The sequence below is a fragment of the Copadichromis virginalis genome, linkage group LG11 (assembly GCF_057382275.1).
Source record: "Copadichromis virginalis isolate Kocher_CV1m ecotype Utaka linkage group LG11, C_Virginalis_male_GT1.1, whole genome shotgun sequence".
Taxonomy (NCBI): Eukaryota; Metazoa; Chordata; class Actinopteri; order Cichliformes; family Cichlidae; genus Copadichromis; species Copadichromis virginalis.
In genome coordinates, this window is record NC_140628.1 from 8,873,400 (window position 1) to 8,897,297 (window position 23,898).

Genomic DNA, 23,898 nt, shown 5'->3' on the forward strand with positions numbered 1-23,898 from the left:
CAGGTCATACATAATTATTTGCTGTCAAGAGTTGATTTAATGTATTGGTTCTATTTTAAAGCACAGCCAGCTTTCCTCCACCAGGTGTCGCTCTCAGGCAGCAGTTTCCAGATTACACACTTTTCTGTGAACTATGTCATCATACATTTGATCTCATGCTTGTTTCGCTAAAAAAAAGGGCCTGCTGGACTACATGCAGAAAAATTGACTATTAAATAAAAGGACAAACAGTGTGTTGAATTGATTAGTATCCAGACTGATTGGATCCTGTTTTGTTCCATAGAAACTTTTTCCTGGAATAAAAAAATGTTTCACTTTTAAGATTCTGATAATACTGATTTAAAAAAAAAAATATGAACTTAACATTGAAGGTTGATAGTGGGGCAGGCTTGAGGAAGTGTCTCATCAGCTCTTAACAATTGAGTTGGATAAGAGTTTAAAGCAAACAGTTGTACTCTTATTTGTTTTGTAATGTGTGGAAGCCAATTGCTGTGTATTTTGTTGCCCTTGAAAGGTCAGCTTAATGAAGCATCAGCAAATGGAAAAACGCTGTAAAAACACAAAACAGAAGTGTGTTTGGGGGGACGTCAATGTGACTGAACCAAAACGGGAAGCATTGCACTGAAGCGGAGAACACTTGTGAAAGAGGAAAAAGTGCACAGCAATGTGTGCTGTAATCGCATGATTTATATTATACTCTAGTACATGTTTGCTATTAGCCGTTCACTTTTGGCTTGTCACTTTTGTTTTTTCTATTTGGTGGTGTTTCCTTTAAATGCAGTGCATTTGACCTTTCAGGGACACCATAGGTATTCTGATGAAGAGTGCTGAACCCCTGAGTGGGTATGTGTGCTGTCATCTGTTTATTGTATCCTGTCTTGAAGTTTCTACAGTTCTTCTTACCTCACAATCTGTGTTCATGTTCCTACACTACAAATTAGTGAACTGTTAAAATTATTAATAGTAGTATCCCATCTTCTGTCTTACTCATTGACACTTTCCAACCACAGCAGAGGGTTTTTGTATGATTTCGTATATACGAAGATGAGGCAGCAGTAAGAAAAGAGTTCCTGTTTCTTCGAATGTCTACAAAACATTTTATCAATCCAATGTTCCATTTTTGTGCACTTTTGGATGTAGTTGTGAGTCAAATGCTTATTTTTCCTAAAATTTTGGAACAGTGCTTTAATCTCACCTCCTCACACATTCCTTTTTACCTAGAATCTGTGTTTTTATCAGGACCATGGTGATTACTGCCTGATTGCTCTAGTGGACTAAAATATCTTTTATACATAACCCCAGCTTCTGGCTTTATAGATGCTCTAGGTTCTTTCTGCATCTCCCCTCACACTTGCCTGATTTAGTCCTTGCTTTAAGCTGTGGGACATATTTCAAAACCCAATCCAGTACATGGGTGACCCAAAACAATGTTCCACTGGGATTTCATAGGATTATCCAGCTTTGCTGCTTATGGTGTGTGTTCATATCAGTTTATGGTTCACAGAGGAAGGATTTTCATTAAATACATTTCATCCTCACTGAGAGATACATGTAAATCACCATTGGTGCTATATGTGCCTTCAGTTCTCAGAGGGATCTTTGTGTTAACTATGGTTGTGGTTTTCTTTTGGGGTATAAGGATTAAGTTCTTGTGTAGCCTGATTAGTCCTGTGTAGGCAGCTATACAATGTACAGCATAAACAGGGACTTTGTGCTTACACTGACCTGCATCTATTTAAAAGCCTCCAGCTTACCCTAGATTCCAGCTGCCACATGATTTTCAGTCTTATTCAGACTTTTTGGCAAACTGTCCTATTAATTATCTATAATTGTCTATAAGGAATCCTAGCTTCAAATATAGACATTTTTTTCCTTTTTGGTTTGTTTTAATATGGCGTTGAGGGTGAAAGTTAATTTAATAATCAGAAGTGTAAAATTGTTATCCACTCACTTGTCACTTCGTCTTGTGTGTGCACCTATGATGTACAGTGTAATCCTCTCTTGCATGGATTAGGTTTGTATGTTTACAGCTGACCTGTCTGCAAGATCTTTCATGTGCTGTAAGAAACCTGTTCTGGTATAATAATAATAATAATAATAATAATAATAATAATAATAATAATAATAATAATAATTTAAGAGTAGTAGTGGCCAATTTCCATGTTAAACAATGAGTAAGTAAGCCATGGTAATAGAAACCAATTAGTCCTATGCAGTCAAGTTCAGTTGTCCAATAACTGTATACAAGATTTTCTGGTCCTGTGGACCCGCTTTCCTCTAAATCTCGCGATATGATTTGAATTTCCGAGCCAGAACGAGAACTGTGAACAACAGAGCGAGCTCTGTAGGAGCTGTTGTCGTTCGAAACGGAAAGGATAGGTGGGACCGAAGACAGAGGAAAAATAAGTTGGCAAGTAACTGACGGCACTGCAGTGAGACCAGGGATTAAAGAACTGAAACGTTTTCTGAAAAAGAGAGCGTTTCTTCTTTCCTGCTGTCTCCGGAACAAGTGTCACTAGCAACAGACGGTACGTTCTCATCGTTTCTAGCTAACCTGGCTAACTGGTAGCCAATTGCTACCGTTCGCTGTGTTTTGTACTTAGTTAGCTGACTTGCTTTCTGGTAACCGTCAGCTAGACAAGCTATAGAAAATTTCTTGTGGCTCTTAGCTTTGTTTTGTTAACATCACGTGCCCTGCTTTACGTTTGGACACGTGTAAGATATGGTGATAATTGTAAGAATAACGTAAACTGTCTTTAAACACAGTGCACAATGCAGCTAACCGAGCTGTGAATCTGATGTCATTGAGAAGTTTAGTACGTTACACCGACTCGTGGTATTATCACTGCGTTTTTGTTTTTTTGTTTACTCAAAATAGCTACCAAGAACTATACGATTGCAATACTTTCTGTTTAACCCATTAAAGGCGTTGGACTTCCTTTAATCGACGTCAAGTACGAAGATAAAAATCGTGGTTTCAGAATTTTCTAAGGTTTTGTCCGTCACAGAGAGAGTTTACTAAAATGTAAACCACAGATCTGTGTCAGAGATAAATTTCAGCTCTTAGGCACTGACAGCTAAACATACTACTTTACGGAGGCTGTGAATTAGTAAGCGATTAAAGCACTTTTCAGTAGTAGTAGCAGAAAGAGAAAATAACTGTCGTTAGGTAAACCTTGGTAGCATCAAACTAAATCTTATAAGTTGGTATGTTGGGCTCTCACATATACAAGTAAAATAAAAACATTTTTGGCTCATTTACTTTTCCTAGTCCTTAGCATTTCTTAATTTGCTATTCCAATTTATTTAATATGCCACCGTGAGCTATGATGTTGTAGTAAATGTATTCATTGTATGTACAAAAAATTTAATGTCCCACTTCCCCCAACTGTTATCCGTTTTGATAGTTAACATAACATGATTTGCTTAATGCATTGCATTTGCTCAGTCACTGCTGATTTGGACTGGTGACACTATACAAAAAGTATGAGGGATTATTGAGAGAAACACCTAGGAGCCATCCAAAACTTATTTCACTCCACAGCACGATTTTGTTATGTTTTATGACACCTATGTGTGCTTTGAAATATATTCATGTTTGGAACAGCTTCATTGATTTAGTACAAAATGAAAGAAAAGGTCATTCTTCTTCTGTTCCCCGTTTCATCAGTTCGGCTCTGTGTTTGAGGGGAAAAAACAAACAGTGATAATTGCAAAACGTGTTACTGTGTAAATTTAAGTGTAATAAAATCTTTCTGCCAATTGGCTAAACTGTCTAAACTTGAAGATGGAAAGATGTTAAACCAAGAATTCTCGAAGTCAAACTGAAAAATCTGCAACTTGAAGTTGATGACAGTTGTTCAGATGCTAGGAGCTCACCCACTCATAGCATTACAGCTGTCGCCACAAAGTAAACAAACTATGGGGGAAAAACAGTAGTCAAATCAGAAGAATTAGAGATAAAGTTGAACATGTACACCTTGAGAGTTGGATAATATCTCTAAATTAAAACAAAACAAAAAAAAAGTTGTAACAGATGTTTCAAAGTGTTCCAAAAAAAGTACATCTTCAAATTTCATTAGTACTTCTTGATCTAGGATAGCTCTGATCACATTATTGATAGTGGAAGTTGCTCTGTTGAGAAGTGAATCATTTTTGTTTTATGACGGCTTCACTGCCCACTGTCGCCTACTGTTGGTATCATATTGTTGGCATACCTGCCAGATAAATGACTCCAAAGATAATCAAACTGTGAAAAGTAGAGCTTGTATCAAGAACTAGGTCCTTTAAATTGGATGCCCTTGTGGTTCTGGTTTGTGTGTGTTGTGTTAATCATTTAGCACACGTTTTGCATTATCCATCTTATCTGGGATGCTTCTTTGATATAATTTGCAGAGATCAAGCATCTTGTTTTTCATCATTGATTTATGCTTGTTTACTCCTTTGGTTACATCATTTTATGTTATATTTCATATATAAAGAAATATATATTTATATTTCTGCCTCTTCTATCTTTTCTGGTTTTGTTACATTAATTTTTAATCAGACATTTGAGTGGTGCATTTAGAGAATCACAAATTACTTCTATAGTTAAATGAAAATTTAATATAATTTCATAATATACATAGAAAATTGTCTTTGCTTTGTCGCTCAATGGGAAAGCTTTCTACTGGAAAGTCCTCCAGATGAGATCATTTTGAGGTTAATACTTTTATTGTGCTTAATAAGCACTAGAGTCTGCTCTCTGGTGTCATCAGTGTTTGGGTGTGAGAGGCCACTATGAACTTGGCAGCATGTTGCCTAGACCTGTGTGTTCTTCCAAAGAAAGGTCATTAGCCCACCATGATGATCTGGACCTTTATTTTCTGTGTGTATATGTCAGGACCCCATGACCCCCACAATTTCCCCCTCCCAACCGGAAAATTTTCTACCTGGCCCAATGCATTGAGCATGCATGTTTATATACTACCAGATAGGGGGGGGGGGGGAAATGGCGACAGCCGGAGTTCCAGACGAGCAAGGAAACGAGACTTGCTGTCATTTGGATTTCACAAGGAGGGTGTCGAATAAAATGCGGTAATTTGCAAAACATGGCATAAAACTATTGCTAAGAATTTATTCCACCAGCTGAAAAGTCATACTCTGCAAAATGAAGACTGTTTTAAACTCCGCATGTCAACGTCTCCCCACACACCAAAGAAAATAAGGTTAAATAAACCTGTTGTGATACCTGTGACTGTTCTTGGTGAGTCATTTTTATAGTCATTGCTACATTTTTTTAAATATAAGTACAAAAGAGCAACTTTTTAATTTAAATTGTTTTATTTTGTGTCATGAATTCTTGCTTGATGTAAGAATTCAAGAGACAGACTGCGACATAGTCATTTGTGAAAAACCTCTGTGTGCAATGGTTAGAAAATGGTTAAAACAAAACACTTCAAATTATTCAGATTTTTTTGTATTCAAAGTAGAAAAAAAAGCATTGAATGGTCAATTTGAAGGAGTATATCAGTGCAATTTTGGGCACCATATGGTTGAGAATAACATTTGTTTTTGGAACATTGCTTCGCTCCGTATTACAGGACTGTTTAGGACATAAATATAACCTTGCTTTCTTGCTGTTTTTGCTAACATTAATACTTGAACAACCAGCAGCACATTCATCCATAACAGCCGGTATTTTAAAATGTATTTCACTTTCCAATAACAGGCCTTATAGATGGACATTAACTGCAATAATAACATGAAAGACTGGTAAGCACTTGGTGAACATTGCAGTCATAATCGGTTCTTGTTAATCCCATAAAATACTGTCCGGTCGCATGCTACACCTCATCACGCACAAAATGCAGGGATTCTCTACTAGACCATCTTCTTAAAGTGCCCTGCATGGTTTGGTCGATTCTTCACAACACTTGCAAACCACTATCCTCTTGTAGTTGCACTTTTCTGTCACCATATGGCAGCGTCAAAAAAAGAAAAGTGAAACATGCTATGTTGTGGACTAATCTTTTTTGCCTCTTTGATTTTTAATTTTAAAAAAACTTTTTTTTTCACCTTCCTTCTCTTTGTAATGAACTCCATTTTCTTTCTCTTTCCTGTTCAGACAATTAGCTTTCTGCCTACACCTAGCATTGTTGCTATCAGGCAGCGACCCGTCAATGTTTTGGAGTGTATGTAAGCATCAGTGCAATGGTTACATACGCATAATCCTTTGTTATGGCAAAGCTACAGAAACGGAAAATTTTGGGAGACAGTAAATACTGCAATATCTATATTTTGAGTAGTGCTGCTACTCGTTCCTCCAGCACATTACTTTAACATATTGAGTAATCTATTACTCAGCAGGCCTGCTGTAGACATTTGTGTTTGCTAGCTATGAGTGGCTGATTGCTATTCATGATAAATGAAAATGTAGTGAAGGAGGTTATTGAAGTCGGACTCGTATTTGGATGCTCTACATATTGCTTTTTGATCTAAACATGTATGCAGTGCAGTCACAATTAACATGTAGGCCAACTCTTGGACTGCTGTGAAAGACAGATTTACATCGTTTTAGAAGAGTCGCTGATATCAGAGGTTTTTCTTGCACCTCTCTGGCATGGATTTTAAATTATTATTTTCACCCTGCACAGTATAATAGAACTATTTCCCTACTTCCACTATAATTTTGGATTCTTTTGTGTTGCATACTTGCAATTTACTCATTAATTTCTCTCCATTTCCCACCCTCTTCCTGAGCTGTTAGCTCTGTCAGCTGAGCAGAAATGCCAGGATGCTTACCTCATCCTGCTCCCCTCCTTTTGAGGGAAGTCTGAGAGGTTTGGGGGGTGGGGGTAATAGGCAGGCAGCTGGAGACTGTACTGGCTTTGTTGGGGTTGGAAACTTTTCCCTTTCTTCTCCCTGTCTGCCTGCTAGCCTCTCTTTGTACATTAAACAATGCCTTTCCTGTTCACACTGCTGTTGTGATTGTTCTTTGCACTTTTTTTAAATTCTTTGTATTGCTTAGTCACAATCTGAACACAATCCATTGAGTTTTTGATGTTGTACACCTCATAAGTCTTATTTTTCCTTCGTCTTTTTAGGTGGCGTATATTACATACAATCTTGCATATCATTTTCTGCTACATAGGAAGATAGTCAAATAATCATGCTGGCATGTTTTAAATGTCTTCTCTGTTCAAATTAGTACAGTTAAATCTACCAGCTCAATACACACACCTCCAGACTTCAGCTTGCTCCACACTGTGGCGTAAAGGGTGGAACTCTGTTTGACTTTCATCCCACCCACATCACTCAGTAGTGGTTCAGCTTGTCTGCCAGGATGTTGCTCGGTGTCTGTTCATGATGCAGTGGAACTCTTAGTTCTGCATTGACTGTCCCCAAGCCCATAGAAGCCCAGGAATGTGCATAGAGGCAACATTACACATGAGACCGGCAGGCCAGGAATGCAGCTGCAGTGAGACTGACTGACTACACTGGCTCAGCTGTGTGATGTCAGTTTCTTTCCTGTCATCACTGCTAGTTGACATAGCTATATCTCAATATACCTTTTCATCCATTCGTCTTTAAATCTTCTGTCTTCACTTGTCTGTTGTATATTTCTGTCTCTTTGTTTATCTACAATTCTCAGTATACCGTGTGCCAATCCGTGAGTCCACATACTTTTTGTGTGTGGTTTTCCTTGCCCTTTCATATTAGTCCTTCATACCCTGCTTGTCAGTTATTAAAAAAAACAAAACCATCTCACTAGTTAACTTCAACGGGTAAAGTTTTTTACTTGGTAGAGAATTCCAGATGTGGAAAGATTAGCATTCTTCTGCGGTGCACACAGGGTTGTCCTGTCCTTTCTGTTGCATCAAAAGAAGGTGCTTTAACCTCCATGGCCTCAATGCTTGAACATGAAGAGGTTTCCCCTTCATAATTTTCCTTTCACTCATTCTGACTGAGCTTATGTTTAACCAGAATGTCAACATCGGAGGAGGAAAAAAAAAAACACATTGGGACCTTTCAAATATTTTGTCATTGTTTAGTTGTGTATGTATCTTGTGATGCTTGTGCTTTTCATATCAAGAATTCTATGTCATTCTTTTATGGCATAGGTTAGAGGTTACAAATATAAGCAAATGCCGCACCCGTCTTATAAATCTTAAATATGTGGAGTTTAGTCATTGAAGTATGTGCAAACAATTTGGAAATTCTTAAATCATATGGTACACAATGAGATGGTATGTCTGTGAAATAATGATGATGATTATATGGAACTGTCATCAAAGTCATATGTCTGGAGATGGTTAAATCTCTCAAGCATGAAAGGAACTTTAACACAGTTTTTAGTGAACTTTTTAGGTACATTAAACAATGCCTAGATATGTAATAGATTCTTGTTAATGCCTTTTGGGTGACTGTATCGGGATATTTTTGCACATACATGTAAGAGATTTTAAGTATATGGGAAAACATGAATCACTGCCACAGGAAATCTGTGCTGTTGTTGAGTTTATACCCATGGTTCTCAGCATGTATTTAGTGTGAGGCGTACTCTCCCAGGCTGCAACAGGTCAGTTGAGGTCAGTACTGGATCTGGTCTCTCTCTCTCTCTCTTTTTGTGTGTGTGTCTGTGTGTGTGTGTGTGTGTGTCTCTCTCTCTCTCTCTGGAATGCCAAATAAACTCAGTCACCAGAGAAATCTGTGGTACATCCACTATCCCTCATCTTTCTGTGCTGTCACTTTTTTTTTTTTTTTTTTTGTACTTAATCAGGGATGTCGACATTACATTAACTAAAAGATTTTTCTACTTAACTTGCATTGCCTCTTACTGTGTTTTGTTGCTAACAGGTGTAACAATACAGGGAGTGCAGAATTATTAGGCAAGTTGTATTTTTGAGGAATAATTTTATTATTGAACAACAACCATGTTCTCAATGAACCCAAAAAACTCATTAATATCAAAGCTGAATGTTTTTGGAAGTAGTTTTTAGTTTGTTTTTAGTTTTAGCTATTTTAGGGGGATATCTGTGTGTGCAGGTGACTATTACTGTGCATAATTATTAGGCAACTTAACAAAAAACAAATATATACCCATTTCAATTATTTATTTTTACCAGTGAAACCAATATAACATCTCCACATTCACAAATATACATTTCTGACATTCAAAAACAAAACAAAAACAAATCAGCGACCAATATAGCCACCTTTCTTTGCAAGGACACTCAAAAGCCTGCATCCATGGATTCTGTCAGTGTTTTGATCTGTTCACCATCAACATTGCGTGCAGCAGCAACCACAGCCTCCCAGACACTGTTCAGAGAGGTGTACTGTTTTCCCTCCTTGTAAATCTCACATTTGATGATGGACCACAGGTTCTCAATGGGGTTCAGATCAGGTGAACAAGGTGGCCATGTCATTAGTTTTTCTTCTTTTATACCCTTTCTTGCCAGCCACGCTGTGGAGTACTTGGACGCGTGTGATGGAGCATTGTCCTGCATGAAAATCATGTTTTTCTTTTTTCTTTTTTTTTTTATGCCTGTCCCGTTTGGCTCTTTTGCCATCAGAATTGTTGTCTAAAGGCAAAGAAAGATGCCCAACGGATTTACTTTACCAAACTGACCATCCCAGCCTTGCCGTAATGGTCCATTTGATTCACCTTTTATTGTTTATTTTATTTTCACTTACTGAATACGGGACAGACTTGACTGGGGGAAAGAAGGGGCGAAAGAAAGAGGGAAAGAGAAACAGCTGAGAAGAGGGACGGGGGAGAAGGGCAAAAGACAAAAACCAACAGAACGGGCAGAGAAAAAAAAATATGCATATATCAATCACCTGGGTCACCTGCTGAGAAAGAAAAAAGAAAACAAGCAGAAGAGAACAAGAGTAATAGAATAAACAACATCACAATGATATATGGGAATATGACAGTAAATACTAAATATTAAACATTATTGTGCAGCACATAAGATCAACAGAACACAGTGTGCTTTGAGGTAGGAGCCAAAAAGGGTGTAGTTTGTGGGTGTGATCACCCGTGTGTACACCTGTGAGCATGGACGCGCTTGTTTTTTGTTTTTTAAAAGGTTCCTTCATGTAATAATCTGCTAGAGGGTGTGGGGGGGCCACAGCCCCGTCCTCCAGGGCATGAAGCAGGTATGGAGGAGATCAAAACTCCAGACATCCAGAGGCCCCCAGAACACAAGAGACCAAGGAAGACCAACAGAGGGGCAGCCGCGCCACTGTCCCAGAAAGAGCTGAGGAGAGTCCCAGATGAGGGCTCACTCAGCAGCCGCGGAGCAGAAGCCAGGGGGAGTTGCAGTGACGCGCCCGTGAGCTCCGCCAGCAGCCAGCCGCGCCTGAGTGACCGAGCCCCAGGCCGAGAGGCCGGGGGCACCCCACCTCCGAAGTGGCCCGAGCAAGCCCCAGGCTCCAGGCCCCGATAAGCGGCCGCCAAGGAGTGAGCCGGTGTGTACCTGGACGCCCATCCCCAGACACAAAGAACCACCAACGCACCAATGTCTGAAGGAGTCCGCCACTGGCAGGGGAAGTGGTGGTGGGGGAGATAGGCCTCCAAACCTTGGAGGGCCTAAGATGTCCCCAGAGAGGTGGCGCCTGACACCCAACCTGACATATAGACACAGAAATACAGGCACACACATATACAAACATCCATTCCCACCCTCATGCTCTCATATGCACTTACTCCACACTCAACCAACGTGGAGACAGACATGAAGAGACGCTGTACACACGATCACACTCCCCAAGCGTACTCTACAAACCGGGTCTAGGTACCCTTGCCCCTGGAGGGGGGAACTGCACCCAGACCCAGGTGGTGTTACCCTTTTCCCTGCGGTGGGGGGAGGCAGACCGCCCCGACTCCGCAGCAGCAGGAAGGCCCCACACTCCAGACCGCAGTCGGACGGCCAACTCCTCCTCCTAGCCCCCCCGCTCCAGCAGGTCGCAGAGAATGGGGGTGAGAGAAGACTCCAAACCTCCCTCCACCCGCTCATTGTAGTGTTGATGCATGTGTGTTCTAAGGTGCATTTAAAACCCAGGAGGGCTTGGAGCTACCTGCCAGAGAGCAGCAGGTAAGCGCATGGTCCCTCCTGCTAGCCCTCAATGTCTACGTGTATTTAAAATTGAGAGGTGGGCAACGACGCCAGGGGTGGGGTGTACACCCTGATGGTACTTTGGGTTCCGTGTATCGTGCCCACCCCCAAGATCCTATATGTATGTGTAATGAGAGTGTGAGTAATGTGAATGTCTAAGTTGTGGGATAAAATTGAGGCAGAGGCAGCCAGAAGGGGACAGAGGGGTAGCCTCATGTTTTTCTTGAAGGATGCAGACTTCTTCCTGTACCACTGCTTGAAGAAGGTGTCTTCCAGAAACTGGCAGTAGGACTGGGAGTTGAGCTTTACTCCATCCTCAACCCGAGAAGGCCCCACAAGCTCATCTTTGATGATACCAGCCCAAACCAGTACTCCACCTCCACCTTGCTGGCGTCTGAGTCGGACTGGAGCTCTCTGCCCTTTACCAATCCAGCCACGGGCCCATCCATCTGGCCCATCAAGACTCACTCTCATTTCATCAGTCCATAAAACCTTAGAAAAACCAGTCTTGAGATATTTCTTGGCCCAGTCTTGACGTTTCAGCTTGTGTGTCTTGTTCAGTGGTGGTCGTCTTTCAGCCTTTCTTACCTTGGCCATGTCTCTGAGTATTGCACACCTTGTGCTTTTGGGCACTCCAGTGATGTTGCAGCTCTGAAATATGGCCAAACTGGTGGCAAGTGGCATCTTGGCAGCTGCACGCTTGACTTTTCTCAGTTCATGGGCAGTTATTTTGCGCCTTGGTTTTTCCACACGCTTCTTCAGAATCAGAATCAGAATCAGAAAGGGGTTTATTGCCAAATGTTGAGCAGGTTTACAACATTAGGAAATTGCTGCGGTTCTTGCGACCCTGTTGACTATTTTGAATGAAACGCTTGATTGTTCGATGATCACGCTTCAGAAGCTTTGCAATTTTGAGACTGCTGCATCCCTCTGCAAGATATCTCACTATTTTTGACTTTTCTGAGCCTGTCAAGTCCTTCTTTTGACCCATTTTGCCAAAGGAAAGGACGTTGCCTAATAATTATGCACACCTGATATAGGGTGTTGATGTCATTAGACCACACCCCTTCTCATTACAGAGATGCACATCACCTAATATGCTTAATTGGTAGTAGGCTTTCGAGCCTATACAGCTTGGAGTAAGACAACATGCATGAAGAGGATGATGTGGACAAAATACTCATTTGCCTAATAATTCTGCACTCCCTGTAAAGTTAAATTTTAACAAACTAAATGATAATGATTGTAGCAACTAATGTTATAAGCAGAAACCAGCTCGGTTTATGCAACTGTTCGTTCACTATGGGAGTGTAAACAAGATAATTTGTCTTTGTGAATGTTGTCTGAATGCTTCTGAGTCTTTAAAGTGGAACCAGTGCAGAAGTACGAACAGGAGGCAACTCTTGTTGTTGCTGAAAAAAACAAAGGTCTATGGTGAAAATGGCCCTTTGCGCTTTAACTTCAACACTTTCTTGATGAGCTTCTAGTTTTAATAATCTTAATAATAGTTTTGTAGATTTTGGTCCTGATAGGAGTCATAAAGGAGGCTAAAGCTGCACATATGTGCTTATCTTGTGAGCACAACACATAAATGCAAATATGCAATGTCTTGGTTTTACAGTCAGAGCTTCTCTTGTTGGCCACGTCCAGATTCAGGACACCCAACATGTAAAGGCTCAGGTGTCCACTTTGTTTAGCATTTGTTTGTGGAAGATATATTTGTTTGCAAGTTAGGTTTTTATTTATACATCACATAAAATGCATCTGTGATGAGCTTGAGACTAGATTCTCTCCATACCTTTTTTTTTTCTGCATTTCATGGGGTGTGAATAACCTTTATTCCAAATGTGTTTAAATATATTTTACAAATCCGTTTTTCTTAAGTCTGAGAAAGGATCAAGGCTGCAGAACCTGTGTGGAAAATGAAATGAGCTTGTGAAGATGTAAGAATCAGTTTTAACTTTTTTGCCTATTAGTTTTCATCAATTACCTGTGAAAACAAGATGACTAGATCCAATCAGAATTAAGTTGTGTAGTGAAATGGGAGGCAGTGATCCAGTAAGAAGTAATCTCCTTGTGTAGCAAGGTTAGATTTTTCCAATTTGAACTGCTGTCAACAAACAAGGTTGGAGGCTCCCGGCTTTTTGTTTTTTGTGTTCATGGTCTGGCTGCATGGCTGAGTTCAGCATACACTTATGTTTAAAAATCACTCTGGATTTTTGACTAGCTTAGTGTTAGCATGTTGTCTGTGTAGAGCCTTGCAAAGAGCTCAAGTTCTGTTAGCAGCATAATGCAGTTGTTTCTGTCCTGGATGCATTTTGTACTTTACCATTGCACATATCTCAACCATCCCATCCTTAATATAGATAAAATTATTGTCCAAGTCCACACTGTAGACTGCACCACTATTTTCCTCCAGCACACAAACTGAAATCAGGTGATTGTAGTGCAAGTGAAATCGATAAGCGGATTGGCAAGCAGACTAACAATTCCAAGGAACTGAACTACTGGGAACCGGTTCTCTACAAGTTCTTGATTCCCATACCTATCTATAACAGAAAAGGCCTGGACTAAGAATTACTCCATATTTTTTCTGCGTCAGTTCTTTCCCCTATCTCTCCTGGATTTCGCAGAAAAACATCCCACACACGGGTGTGTTTCATTGTATGGATGGAACACACACTCTCACACACACACACACAGAAAGTAATGAAACATAAAATAGAGATTAAAGACCAACAACCAAACACACATCAACAACAATCTGAGAACAGAGGACAGATAACAGCAAATTGAGAAGTTGGTGAGCTTGAACTGATAGAGAATAGATGTCTGTTCTGAGCCTATGAGAATGCAAATGGTCCAAGTCATTACTGAGCCAGCTCGCTGCAAAGTCGGTGTGATGCTGAATTCCACTGATGTGTGAACAGCACAGCCAGTATTCTGTGTGTTCACTGCTGGTGAGTGGGTGTCATATGTGCTTCGTCCTCCATGCTCTATCAGGCAACTCCCTCACCTAAACCACAGAGTTTTTTCAGTATTGCAAATATTTTCGAGACGGACCATGTGAGAAAGGAAATGGTGGAAAATAATCTTATTTTTTCTGATATTATCTGAAATTCATGGATGAAATTATCTTAAATAGGCTTTTGCTTTATTTTTACTTTTTGTTTCTCTGGGGTGGAGAGAAGCCAGCTTGTTAATAAATAAAAAAACAAAAAACAAACCCTCAGACTAAAAATACGCTGAAATGAAAGTGCATATAAATTTAGTTTGCACATAAATTAAAAAACAAAACGGCTCTCTTTTTAGGTGATGAGATTCATTGGTAGTTTGGACTGTGTTAATGTATTTACCGCACGATAAGGCGCACATAAAATCCTTAAATCTTCACAAAAATCGACAGTGCGCCTTATAATCTAGTTAGCCTTATGTATGAATTTTGGTTTGTGCTTACCGCAAACCAATTTTATGTGGTACACGATGCTCAAAAATCTGTCAAAAATTTTTTTGTGCCACTTTTCGGAGCATTACAGTTACTGTTGCAAGGAGCCTCACGGAGTAATACGTACTGTGCTTCAACACAATATTACCGTGTTGTGTGTGTGTGTGTGTGTGTGTGTGTGTGTGTGTGTGTGTGTATAACGACTTCAAAATGGCGCCTGCGAAGAGACACTCTTACAAAGCGGATTTTAAACTCCGAGCAATCAGTTGTGCAGTAGAAAATGGAAATGGAGCAGCTGCGAGACAATTTGGCATTAATGAGTCCATGGTGCGCAAGTGGAGGAAGCAAGAAGATGACCTAAAACAAGTAAAGAAGACCAAAAGGAGTTTCCGAGGGAACAAGGACAAAATTGAACAGTGGGTTATTGAACAGAGAACAGCAGGTAGAAGTGTCTCTACTGTCTCTATTCGACTCAAGGCAACAGTGGTAGCACGTGACATGCAGATTAACGACTTTGAGGGGGACCTTTTTGGTGTTTCAGTTTTATGAAAAGGCATAATCTCTCAATCCGCACAAGAACTACTGTCTCACAGCAACTGCCAAACGATTACAAAGAAAAGTTGGCCATTGAACCGTACTGTCGAGAAAACCGCTACCAGTATGGTATCTATATGCACCACAGGGAACAAGAAGTCATCCTTCACTGTAGTTCTGGGCTGCTAAGCTAATGGCCAGAAACACCCATGGTCATTTTCAAGAGGAAGACTTTGCCAAAAGAAAAGTTTCCAGCCGGCGTCATCGTCAAGGCTAACTCAAAGGGCTGGATGGACAAGGAGAAGATGAGCGAGTGGCTGAGGGAAGTTTATGTCAAGAGACCGGATGGCTTTTTCCACAAATCTCCGTCTCTTTTGATCTACGACTCCATGCGCGCCAATCAAGGCTGTCAAAACCCAAGTAAAGCATACTAATTCGGAGCTTGCCGTCATTCCAGGTGGATTAACCAAAGAACTATTGGTGTCAACAGGTCGTTCAAAGTTAAATTACGAGCTGCGTGGGAGCATTGAATGACAGAAGGTGAACACACATTCACCAAGACAGGGAGGCAACGCTGAGCGAGTTACGCCACTATCTGCCAATGGATCGTGGATGCTTGGGCTAAGGTATCAGTCTCAAGTAGGGATGGATATCGTTTAGGTTTTATCCGATACCGGTGCCAAATCGGTACTTTTGAAACGGTGCCGGTGCTCAAACCGGTGCTTAAAGAATGGAGAACACAAAATTGGTCCAAAAACCTCTCATGTTCAGCTGTTTTTTGTAAAAAGATAACAATGTTAGCCTTTTCTGCAGCTATGGGGCATATATGGTATCACTCTTCAGGGCTCGCAAAATTTCAAAATCCCTGGTAGCCCTTCGGGCAGGGACTCTTCAGTTTTTGGTAGCCCAAAATAAATTTAAGTAGCCCGAATAAAAAAAGAGAGCAATTTTTTGATTGATGTTTTGTTTCCTGTTTTGTTTCCGTATAATATTGTAACGGAAACAAAACATTAATCAAAAAATTGTTGAAACACAAATTACAACATTGTATAAAACTTACAATCATCAACTCAAATACTTGGTTCTAATTGAAAACAGAAATTTCTATGAACTTGTAAGAACTGTGTAGGACATGAATCAGTCTGTGTCAGATCCTGAATTTGAAATTTCCACTGAAGTCGCGGGTAAGAGGCAAGTGGAACCAAGATCGAGGCCATTTGCTTTTTGAAGTTTGCAAAGACTGCTAAATTGTGCCAGTGGTAGTTCACTCTTTGCAACATAGTACGCTGTTCTAAACAGATTTTCAGGTTTATTTTTAGTATGTTATTTGCAATTGGTATTTGTTCTGGGAAAGATATTGCAGACTGAGCAATGCATTTCTTGCATTTCTCATGGGTTCTAATGGGGGCCTTTCTTAAAATTACTGGTCCCAGTAACAAAGGCGCTTGTCGACTCAGAAATCGAGGGAAAACCAACAACACATCCGGCAGAACATTGTTATTTACACGGGTGCACATGGTAAATGGTAAATGGCCTGTATTTATATAGCGCTTTTACTCGTCCCTAAGGACCCCAAAGAGCTTTACACATCCAGTCATCCACCCATTCACACACTGGTGATGGCAAGCTACGATGTAGCCACAGCCACCCTGGGGCGCACTGACAGAGGCGAGGCTGCCGGACACTGGCGCCACCGGGCCCTCTGACCACCACCAGTAGGCAACGGGTGAAGTGTCTTGCCCAAGGACACAACGACCGAGACTGTCCAAGCCGGGGCTCGAACCGGCAACCTTCCGAATACGAGGCGAACTCCCAACTCTTGAGCCACGATCGCCCACATAAGTGGTCCGCATGTGCGCATTCGCTGTCAAAATAAAAGACGCGCACCAGATAAGAAGTTGCAACGCGCGTTTGCGTCCATATAAAAAGCACTGTTTTTGTTCGCTAGAGTGGGATTTTCACAGCACATTCCACACCACATCTCTGTGCGTTCATCATTTGTTTGAAGCCAGCTCACCTCCTGCAACCACTTTTCTGAGAATACCTGCTTCTTTTGTGGTTCGGACTCCTGACATTTGTTTGGAGGTGGAGGAACACCAAAGTAATTGCTTAAAGGAGCTTGCTTCTTCGACATCTTTAAGAGTTCTAAACAAATGTCTGTCCTCCTCCAGAAAATCTTATGTACCCAAACACGCGTTGCAACTTCTTATCTTGTGCGCTCTTTTTATTTTGACAGCGAATGCGCACCTGCGGACCACTTATGTGCAGCCCTGGTTATTATTTAGCTCGTCATATTGCAGCCACAGAAATTCTTTTGTCCATGAAACCATAAAGCTGCACTTTCTTTTTGCCTTATAGTCTGATTTGTCATAACTTTTCCATTTTGTGGTAAGCTTTTCTTTGGCTGTCACTTCTTCACCCTGACCTGTCTTATTTGGCTCAGCAGAACTAAAATATATATCCTGCTGCTTTTACACACACACACACATAACGGTCAGCGATTCTCTGCGCGATCAACCTCTCATATGTTTAAGCTTGCTGCGGGAGATTTCACTTGTCATGTTTGCATAGTAAGCTAACGATTGATAAGACGATGTCAGAGGAATTGGTGCGCAAATGATCGTCACTCACCAATCAGTGCTGTCGCTCTCTATACACAGCGATTGCAAAGTGAAAGCAAAAAACAAGCGCAAATTCAAACGCGATTTCAATATGTCACATATTGACAGTGGCTCATCGATGCCAATGACATAATTACCCAGCCACATTTCCGAAAGAATGCAAAAGCATTGACATACATTTTTCCTTCCTACGATAGCCCGACGGGCAGGGCAGAGATAGATTTTGGTAGCCCGACTGGAAAAATCGCTAGCCCCGGGACGTCGGGCTAGCGATTTTGCGAGCCCTGCTCTTGGCTGGAAGCAGTGCTTAAACAATGGAAAAAACACAAACTTTGTCCTAAACCTCTCATGTTTAACTGTTTTCCACTTTTTCTTTGGTCATTTTAGCCTTTTTAGCCAGGGTGAAGGGAGTATCTGCCATCAAACAAGAGGACAGCCGCATGTAGCTATGATGATGTTTGCTAGTTCACCTTACCTGCATTAATGTAATAACGTGGTTAGCCTACTCAACGTAAATTAGCTACTCACGCAGAGAAGAACGGCTGCTGCCACCATCATCCGTCATCATTTCTGCTACACTGGCAGGGCTAGGGGCCAGGACTCTCCTCTTCGTGTTTTTGGGGGATGTTGCATAACAGGCAACCCACCCGCAGTAGAGGTGCTCGGTGTGAGGTCTCGCAGCAAGCTATCAAATACGGCGCATTTCTGGGCTTTTAAAAAAAACCCGCTATGCGTCGCCAGGTGTTTCATCGGATTTGAGGTGTTACCTCCTTTGACAGTATCACAGTATCAGCTTAAAGAACTTGTTGCAGGCTGCTGAGTTTGCATCTTTTGCTGTGAAGTACAGCCAGACTTTTGACCGCTTCGCCTTGGACATTTTTAATCTGTAGCTCTGCTCTAACAGAACGTACGTACCTGGCCCCGCCTACTATCCTCGGAAACGTAAAATGATTGGCTAGAATCTAAAGTGTATCACAGCTCAGGAAAAAAAAGCACCGAAATAAAGCACCGAAATGTGCGCTGCTTTTCGGTCTGGTTACTACCGTTTATGGCACCGGACACCGGTACCCATCCCTAGTCTCAAGTGTCGTCCGAGCTTTCATGAAGGCTGGAATAATCACTGAACAGCTAAGTAACAGCAACAAGACTGATTCAGATAATGATGAGAGGGATCCGGGCATGCTTGATGCTGAAATTGCCCAGCTGTTTAACTCAGACACTGAAGGTGAAGAGGTTGATGGATTTGTGGAAGTTGATTTTTTTTACAGCTTAACAATGTTAATAGTTAAGCTGTAAAATAGTGAATGAGTTGTTTAAAGTTTAACTCATCTGATTGTTTTATTTTGCTGAATGCATTTTAAACACCTTTTAATCCAGCGTGAGAAGGATCCGGGCATGCTTGATGCCGAAATTGCGCAGCTGTTTACCGTAACCGTGAAGAATTTGATGGAATTGTGGAAGTTGAATGTACTGGAAAGAGTTACTGTGAATGAGCTTAATAAAGGTCGAGTTATCTGACTGTTTTGTTTGTCTTAATGCACCTTATAATATGGTGCACAACTGTATGTATGAAAACAGACCCAGTCTTCAACAGTGCGCCTTATAATCCAGTGCGCGTTATAGTGCGGAAAATACAGTAAACTGACACACAGAGAAACGCTTTAACTGCTGACCACAGTTTGGGGCCAAGAAGCCGACATAGGTGTTTGATTTTGTGAGTGTCTTACCCAGGGTCTTGAGATGAGACTGCTGGGCAAGTCTAGCTACATCATCAGTCCTCTCATCACACACATGCACACACAGCTATCTGCTCAGCAGCGATAAGCCCAGTCATTCACTCCTTGGCTGATTTAGATGCGGTGGTAGCTTTGTGACAGACACCAAGGTCAGGATAAAGCACCTGCCGTACATTTTCCTTTTCATGGGTGAATGAAAGTTATTAGCCTTTGTCATCCAGTGCACTTCACACTGTACCCTCATTTCTTTCTGCTTTCATTTCTGCTCACAATACAGTGCACCTACATGTAGCAGTAGTAGTATGGGAGTTTGTTGTTTGCAACATATTTTAGAGTCACAGCATATGTAACTGTTTTAACAGTCTTTCATTGGTCTTACAATGGTAGAAAGCAGGGTTGCAGCCAGCTGATGTTTAAGCTGCTACAGTAGAACTGTGTTGCTATAATGCTAATTCCATGTGTGTGACAGAATAGCAAATCTTGATATTCTGTGCAGGTAGGAGACGTGGTGAAGTCGATCTGTGCCTGAGTGTGAAAAGAATGTTATGTGCACATATGTGACAGCAAATATGATTTAACTTTGTAAATAAATCGAAACCATATTTAAAAGCACTGAATGGTTTAGCCTACCTTTTATTAATAGACAGAAATGTTTGAATATTGGCTAAGGAGGTAAAATGGTTATAATTCCTAACATTTGTCTGGTTCTGTAATAACTTTCTAAACTCTTTAAGATTTTCATGCTCTTTCAGGTGTAAAAGGAACAGTAGGCTAATTTACAGTTATCCCTTTTGTCTTTAAATAAATTCTGGTGGGAGGTCGTCTTTTACCTCATTGGCTACTGGGCTTTTTATACATTAGTTGAAACACCGGGAAGTTTTACTTAATCTCCAGCATGAAGCAAAGCAATATACTTAGCATAACATATATGTTTGTCATACCAAGTTGAGAGAAATAAAACAAATCTTCATCCAGTCCCATTTCTTTCTAACTGATGTGTCACTGCAGCCCTAGACTTCCTCTTAAAAAAAACAAAAAACACAGCCAGTTCTGCCTGCCACATCAAGATTTCCTGTTTTCTGTCCCAACTCACAGCTAGAGGAGTCAGACTTGAGGAACAGGGAGAAGATAAAAAGGATGAAATTGTGGAGAGAATGAACTGCTTATGTTTGAGAGCAGCAAGATGTTGGTGCTGGTAGTGCCAGTGGTTTGGTTGCAGCTGTGCAGCTGTTGTGCATAGTACTGAGTGCTGCTTTTGATGTTGGGGTGTAGTGATGGTGGTAGAGATTTGTGTACTATAGTTTCAGCTCTTATGAAGTATGCACATGGATACAGTGGGTGAGAAAACATACTTAGCAGCCCTCTTTACTGTTTAAATTCTTACTACACAACTACTGTGTGGGGGTAGTTTTAGGGGTATGTGTATATCCCCTGGCAATACTCTGCATGTGTTTCCATTCCTCTGCATAGTTCATCGCCAAGGTGTAACCAAAGACACAGATAAACAAATACACATTCAGGGATCGACACACAGCAAGCAAATTGTAGCTCCGTAGCAACACTCTCTGAAAATAACAGACATCCTTTATCTATCTTTGTCATCAACACTCCCAGAAACACATGGCATAACACACGCAGAATCAGTATGGATAACTGGTGTTCTGCTGTTTTGAACTGCGATACAAAACTATCGGGTAAAAAAATTGCATCTATGCAATTTATAATGGTTGCCCTTTTCTTGCTTGTCTTACAGTTTTGATGACGTTTGGCCCTACTACTCAAAACATATGACATGCATTTTCTCTCCTTGAACATTTTTCCAGCTTCTCCCTGGATAAATCTCTCAAAATAGACACTTTTTTCCCTAGCAATTTAAGATGTTAATTATAAATCAGGACATTTATTTCTCCACAAGCTGTACGAATGCACAGTTTAATGGAGAGCCTCTTTTGAACAGTTGAACAGAGGGCTTATATTGTTAGCTATTGAAAAAGGAAAGTGCTTGCATAATTACAGTTGATTACAGCTGTGTGTAGCATTAGAAATGAGGAAACATGCTTTCACTTACATCTGTTATTCAACAACTAGAAACCATACTGCTTCTTTTTTAAAAAATTTTATTCTTTAGTACATTTATCGAGGCAACGTCAAGCAAGTGCACGTTGTATCAAAACCCAACTCCCAAAAAGCTCATTTTGGTTGCAGCTTCTTTTGCCTTAGCATCTCTTTACATAATGTCTCTCAGTCACCCTCTCTTTTGGCTGTGTTTCACTCACACCTTCTAAACATGCCAAATTCTTAAGGCCTATTATACTTGCCATTCTCGCCCTCGTAAACTGCACTATGTGCCAAAAGTGATGTCACAGCCACTGGCCAAGCCACACTCTGGTTGCTGCAGCTAATTTGGAAACATGACTTGTGATTGTGTCAGTTTTTCCCCCCCATTTTAATGCTACATCACTGGAAAAATTCAATGATTCCTAGATACAAAGTTTTAAATAAGTGGACTTTCTGAAGAAAACTGAAAAATACTTGAGATGTCTGTGCTGCTTTTATTCCTGATGTGGAGGTTTTGTCTGAGTGGTAACACCCACTGTTTTGGATAATACTGCTTTCAGATACCCATGCCCTTGTATAAATGGTTATGGGTTATGGTGATCACTGTTGTCACTGTGAGTGACATGACTACTGTAGTGACCATAATGGGTCCTTTAAGTCGACAAAACATCTATTAGATTAGGTCAGAAGCCATCTAAATGACTAAAAGCATAAACGCACTCAGAGGTCACATGAGTCATTACTTTTTATAATGAGAGAACCATCTTTGTGTTGGCTAAGGTGACCCTTTGTATTTCAACAATTATGAGAGTAACATATTGCTTAGACTATGCTATGAAAAACGCTTTAGCAGCTGTTATACTGAATAAGCAAAATGTCAACAGGTAGCAGCTGGACAGGAATACTCCAGCTCAAAAGAGCAGATTTTAGAGGAAGTTAAATGATATTAAAAATATTTTCAATTCTTAGAATTTGAACTTACATCCAGCAAGACTGTTTATCCTTTGACTCTTTATCTTTTCTAAACTGTAGTATACTGTGTTGTTTTTGCTTTCTCTAGGTTCTGTTGCATCGGTTTCACACCAGTTGGCCCCCACCCCTCCGCCAAAATCCGGCTATTAGATGTGACCACGAGGTTGATCAGGAGAAGCCATCATGTCTTAAACACAGAAGGGCCCTCTGGAGCCCTATCGCCCCACCATGGCCCGCCATCCCCCTCCCCCTCTCCCTCCCTCGTGCACCACCTTACCCCCTCTCCAAGCCCCATCCAAATCCCAGACCTTTCTGCCCATGTGAGAGACAGGCTACCCAACCCTGGCTCCCCACTGGCGCATCCCTCCCCTCCCACCGGAGAGATGAGCTTGCAAAAGCACCAGCAGCTGGGGCGAGGAAGTGGTGGGGTAATGGGTTCTGATCGGGACCTGCAGTCCACTGCTTCCTCCATCTCTCTGCCCTCTGTGAAGAAGGCCCCCAAAAAGAGGCGTCTCTCCCTAGCCTCGCTTTTTAGGCGACGAGGACGAGAGTCTAAATCAGGCCGCCAAAGGTCCCGAGACCTGCAGCACTCTGGACCCGGAGGGCTAGGAGGGGTGGATGGCATCGCCAGTATTGAGAGTATCCACTCTGAGATGTGTAATGATAAGAACTCTGCCTTCTTTGCTGTGGCTGGGACCGGAGCTGCCTCGTCTGCTGCTGCTGCTGCTGCCTCCACCTCATCTGCCTCGGGGCCTTGTTCCTCTACCTCCTCATCCTCCAAGGTAGGGGGTGGGGTTGGGGCAGAGCTACTGGAGTGCCCGCTGTGCCTTTTGCGTCACTCCAGGGAGAGCTTCCCTGACATCATGACCTGTCACCACCGCTCCTGCATTGATTGCCTGCGCCAGTACCTACGCATTGAAATCTCAGAGTCCCGTGTCAACATTAGCTGCCCTGAGTGTTCAGAGCGCTTCAACCCACACGACATCCGTATGATCCTGGGAGACCACGCACTGATGGAGAAATATGAGGAATTCATGCTGAGGAGGTGGCTGGTAGCTGATCCAGACTGCCGCTGGTGTCCTGCACCAGACTGTGGGTAAGTAGTTAATTAAAATACTTGGGATTTAGTGGACCATGGAAATTTAAAGTTTGTTACCACCCTCAATGAAGGCAAACAAATGTCCAGTGTGTGTGTGTGTGTGTGTTCGTGTGTTCCCAAGTCGGCTGCTGAGTGTGAGACTTGTTTCTAATTGGAAATTACTTAAATTTATCGACAAGCTAGTTGTGCAGTTTCAGCTGAGTCTCAGTTCGCTGCTTGCTCATGGGGGTACCTAAATGGTAAATAGTTCTACTTTTTAAAAAATAAAAAAGTTATCCAAATCCAAAAATTGAGAACTTAATAATGATCAAATAAATAAATATTGGAA

At 41.3% G+C, this 23,898-nt stretch overlaps 1 protein-coding gene across 1 annotated transcript in view; it reads left to right on the top strand.

Annotated features, from left to right (window-relative positions):
- Positions 1–2,471: 2,471 nt before the first annotated feature.
- LOC146698036 (E3 ubiquitin-protein ligase RNF19A-like) overlaps positions 2,472–23,898 on the top strand; it is a 44,022-nt gene continuing 22,595 nt past the window's right edge. Inside the window, exons 1-2 of the mRNA XM_085472978.1 lie at positions 2,472–2,528; positions 22,560–23,567. Coding sequence (XP_085329104.1) covers positions 22,855–23,567 — 713 coding nt within the window. The 5' untranslated portion in view covers positions 2,472–2,528; positions 22,560–22,854. The remainder of the gene's footprint in view (positions 2,529–22,559; positions 23,568–23,898) is intronic.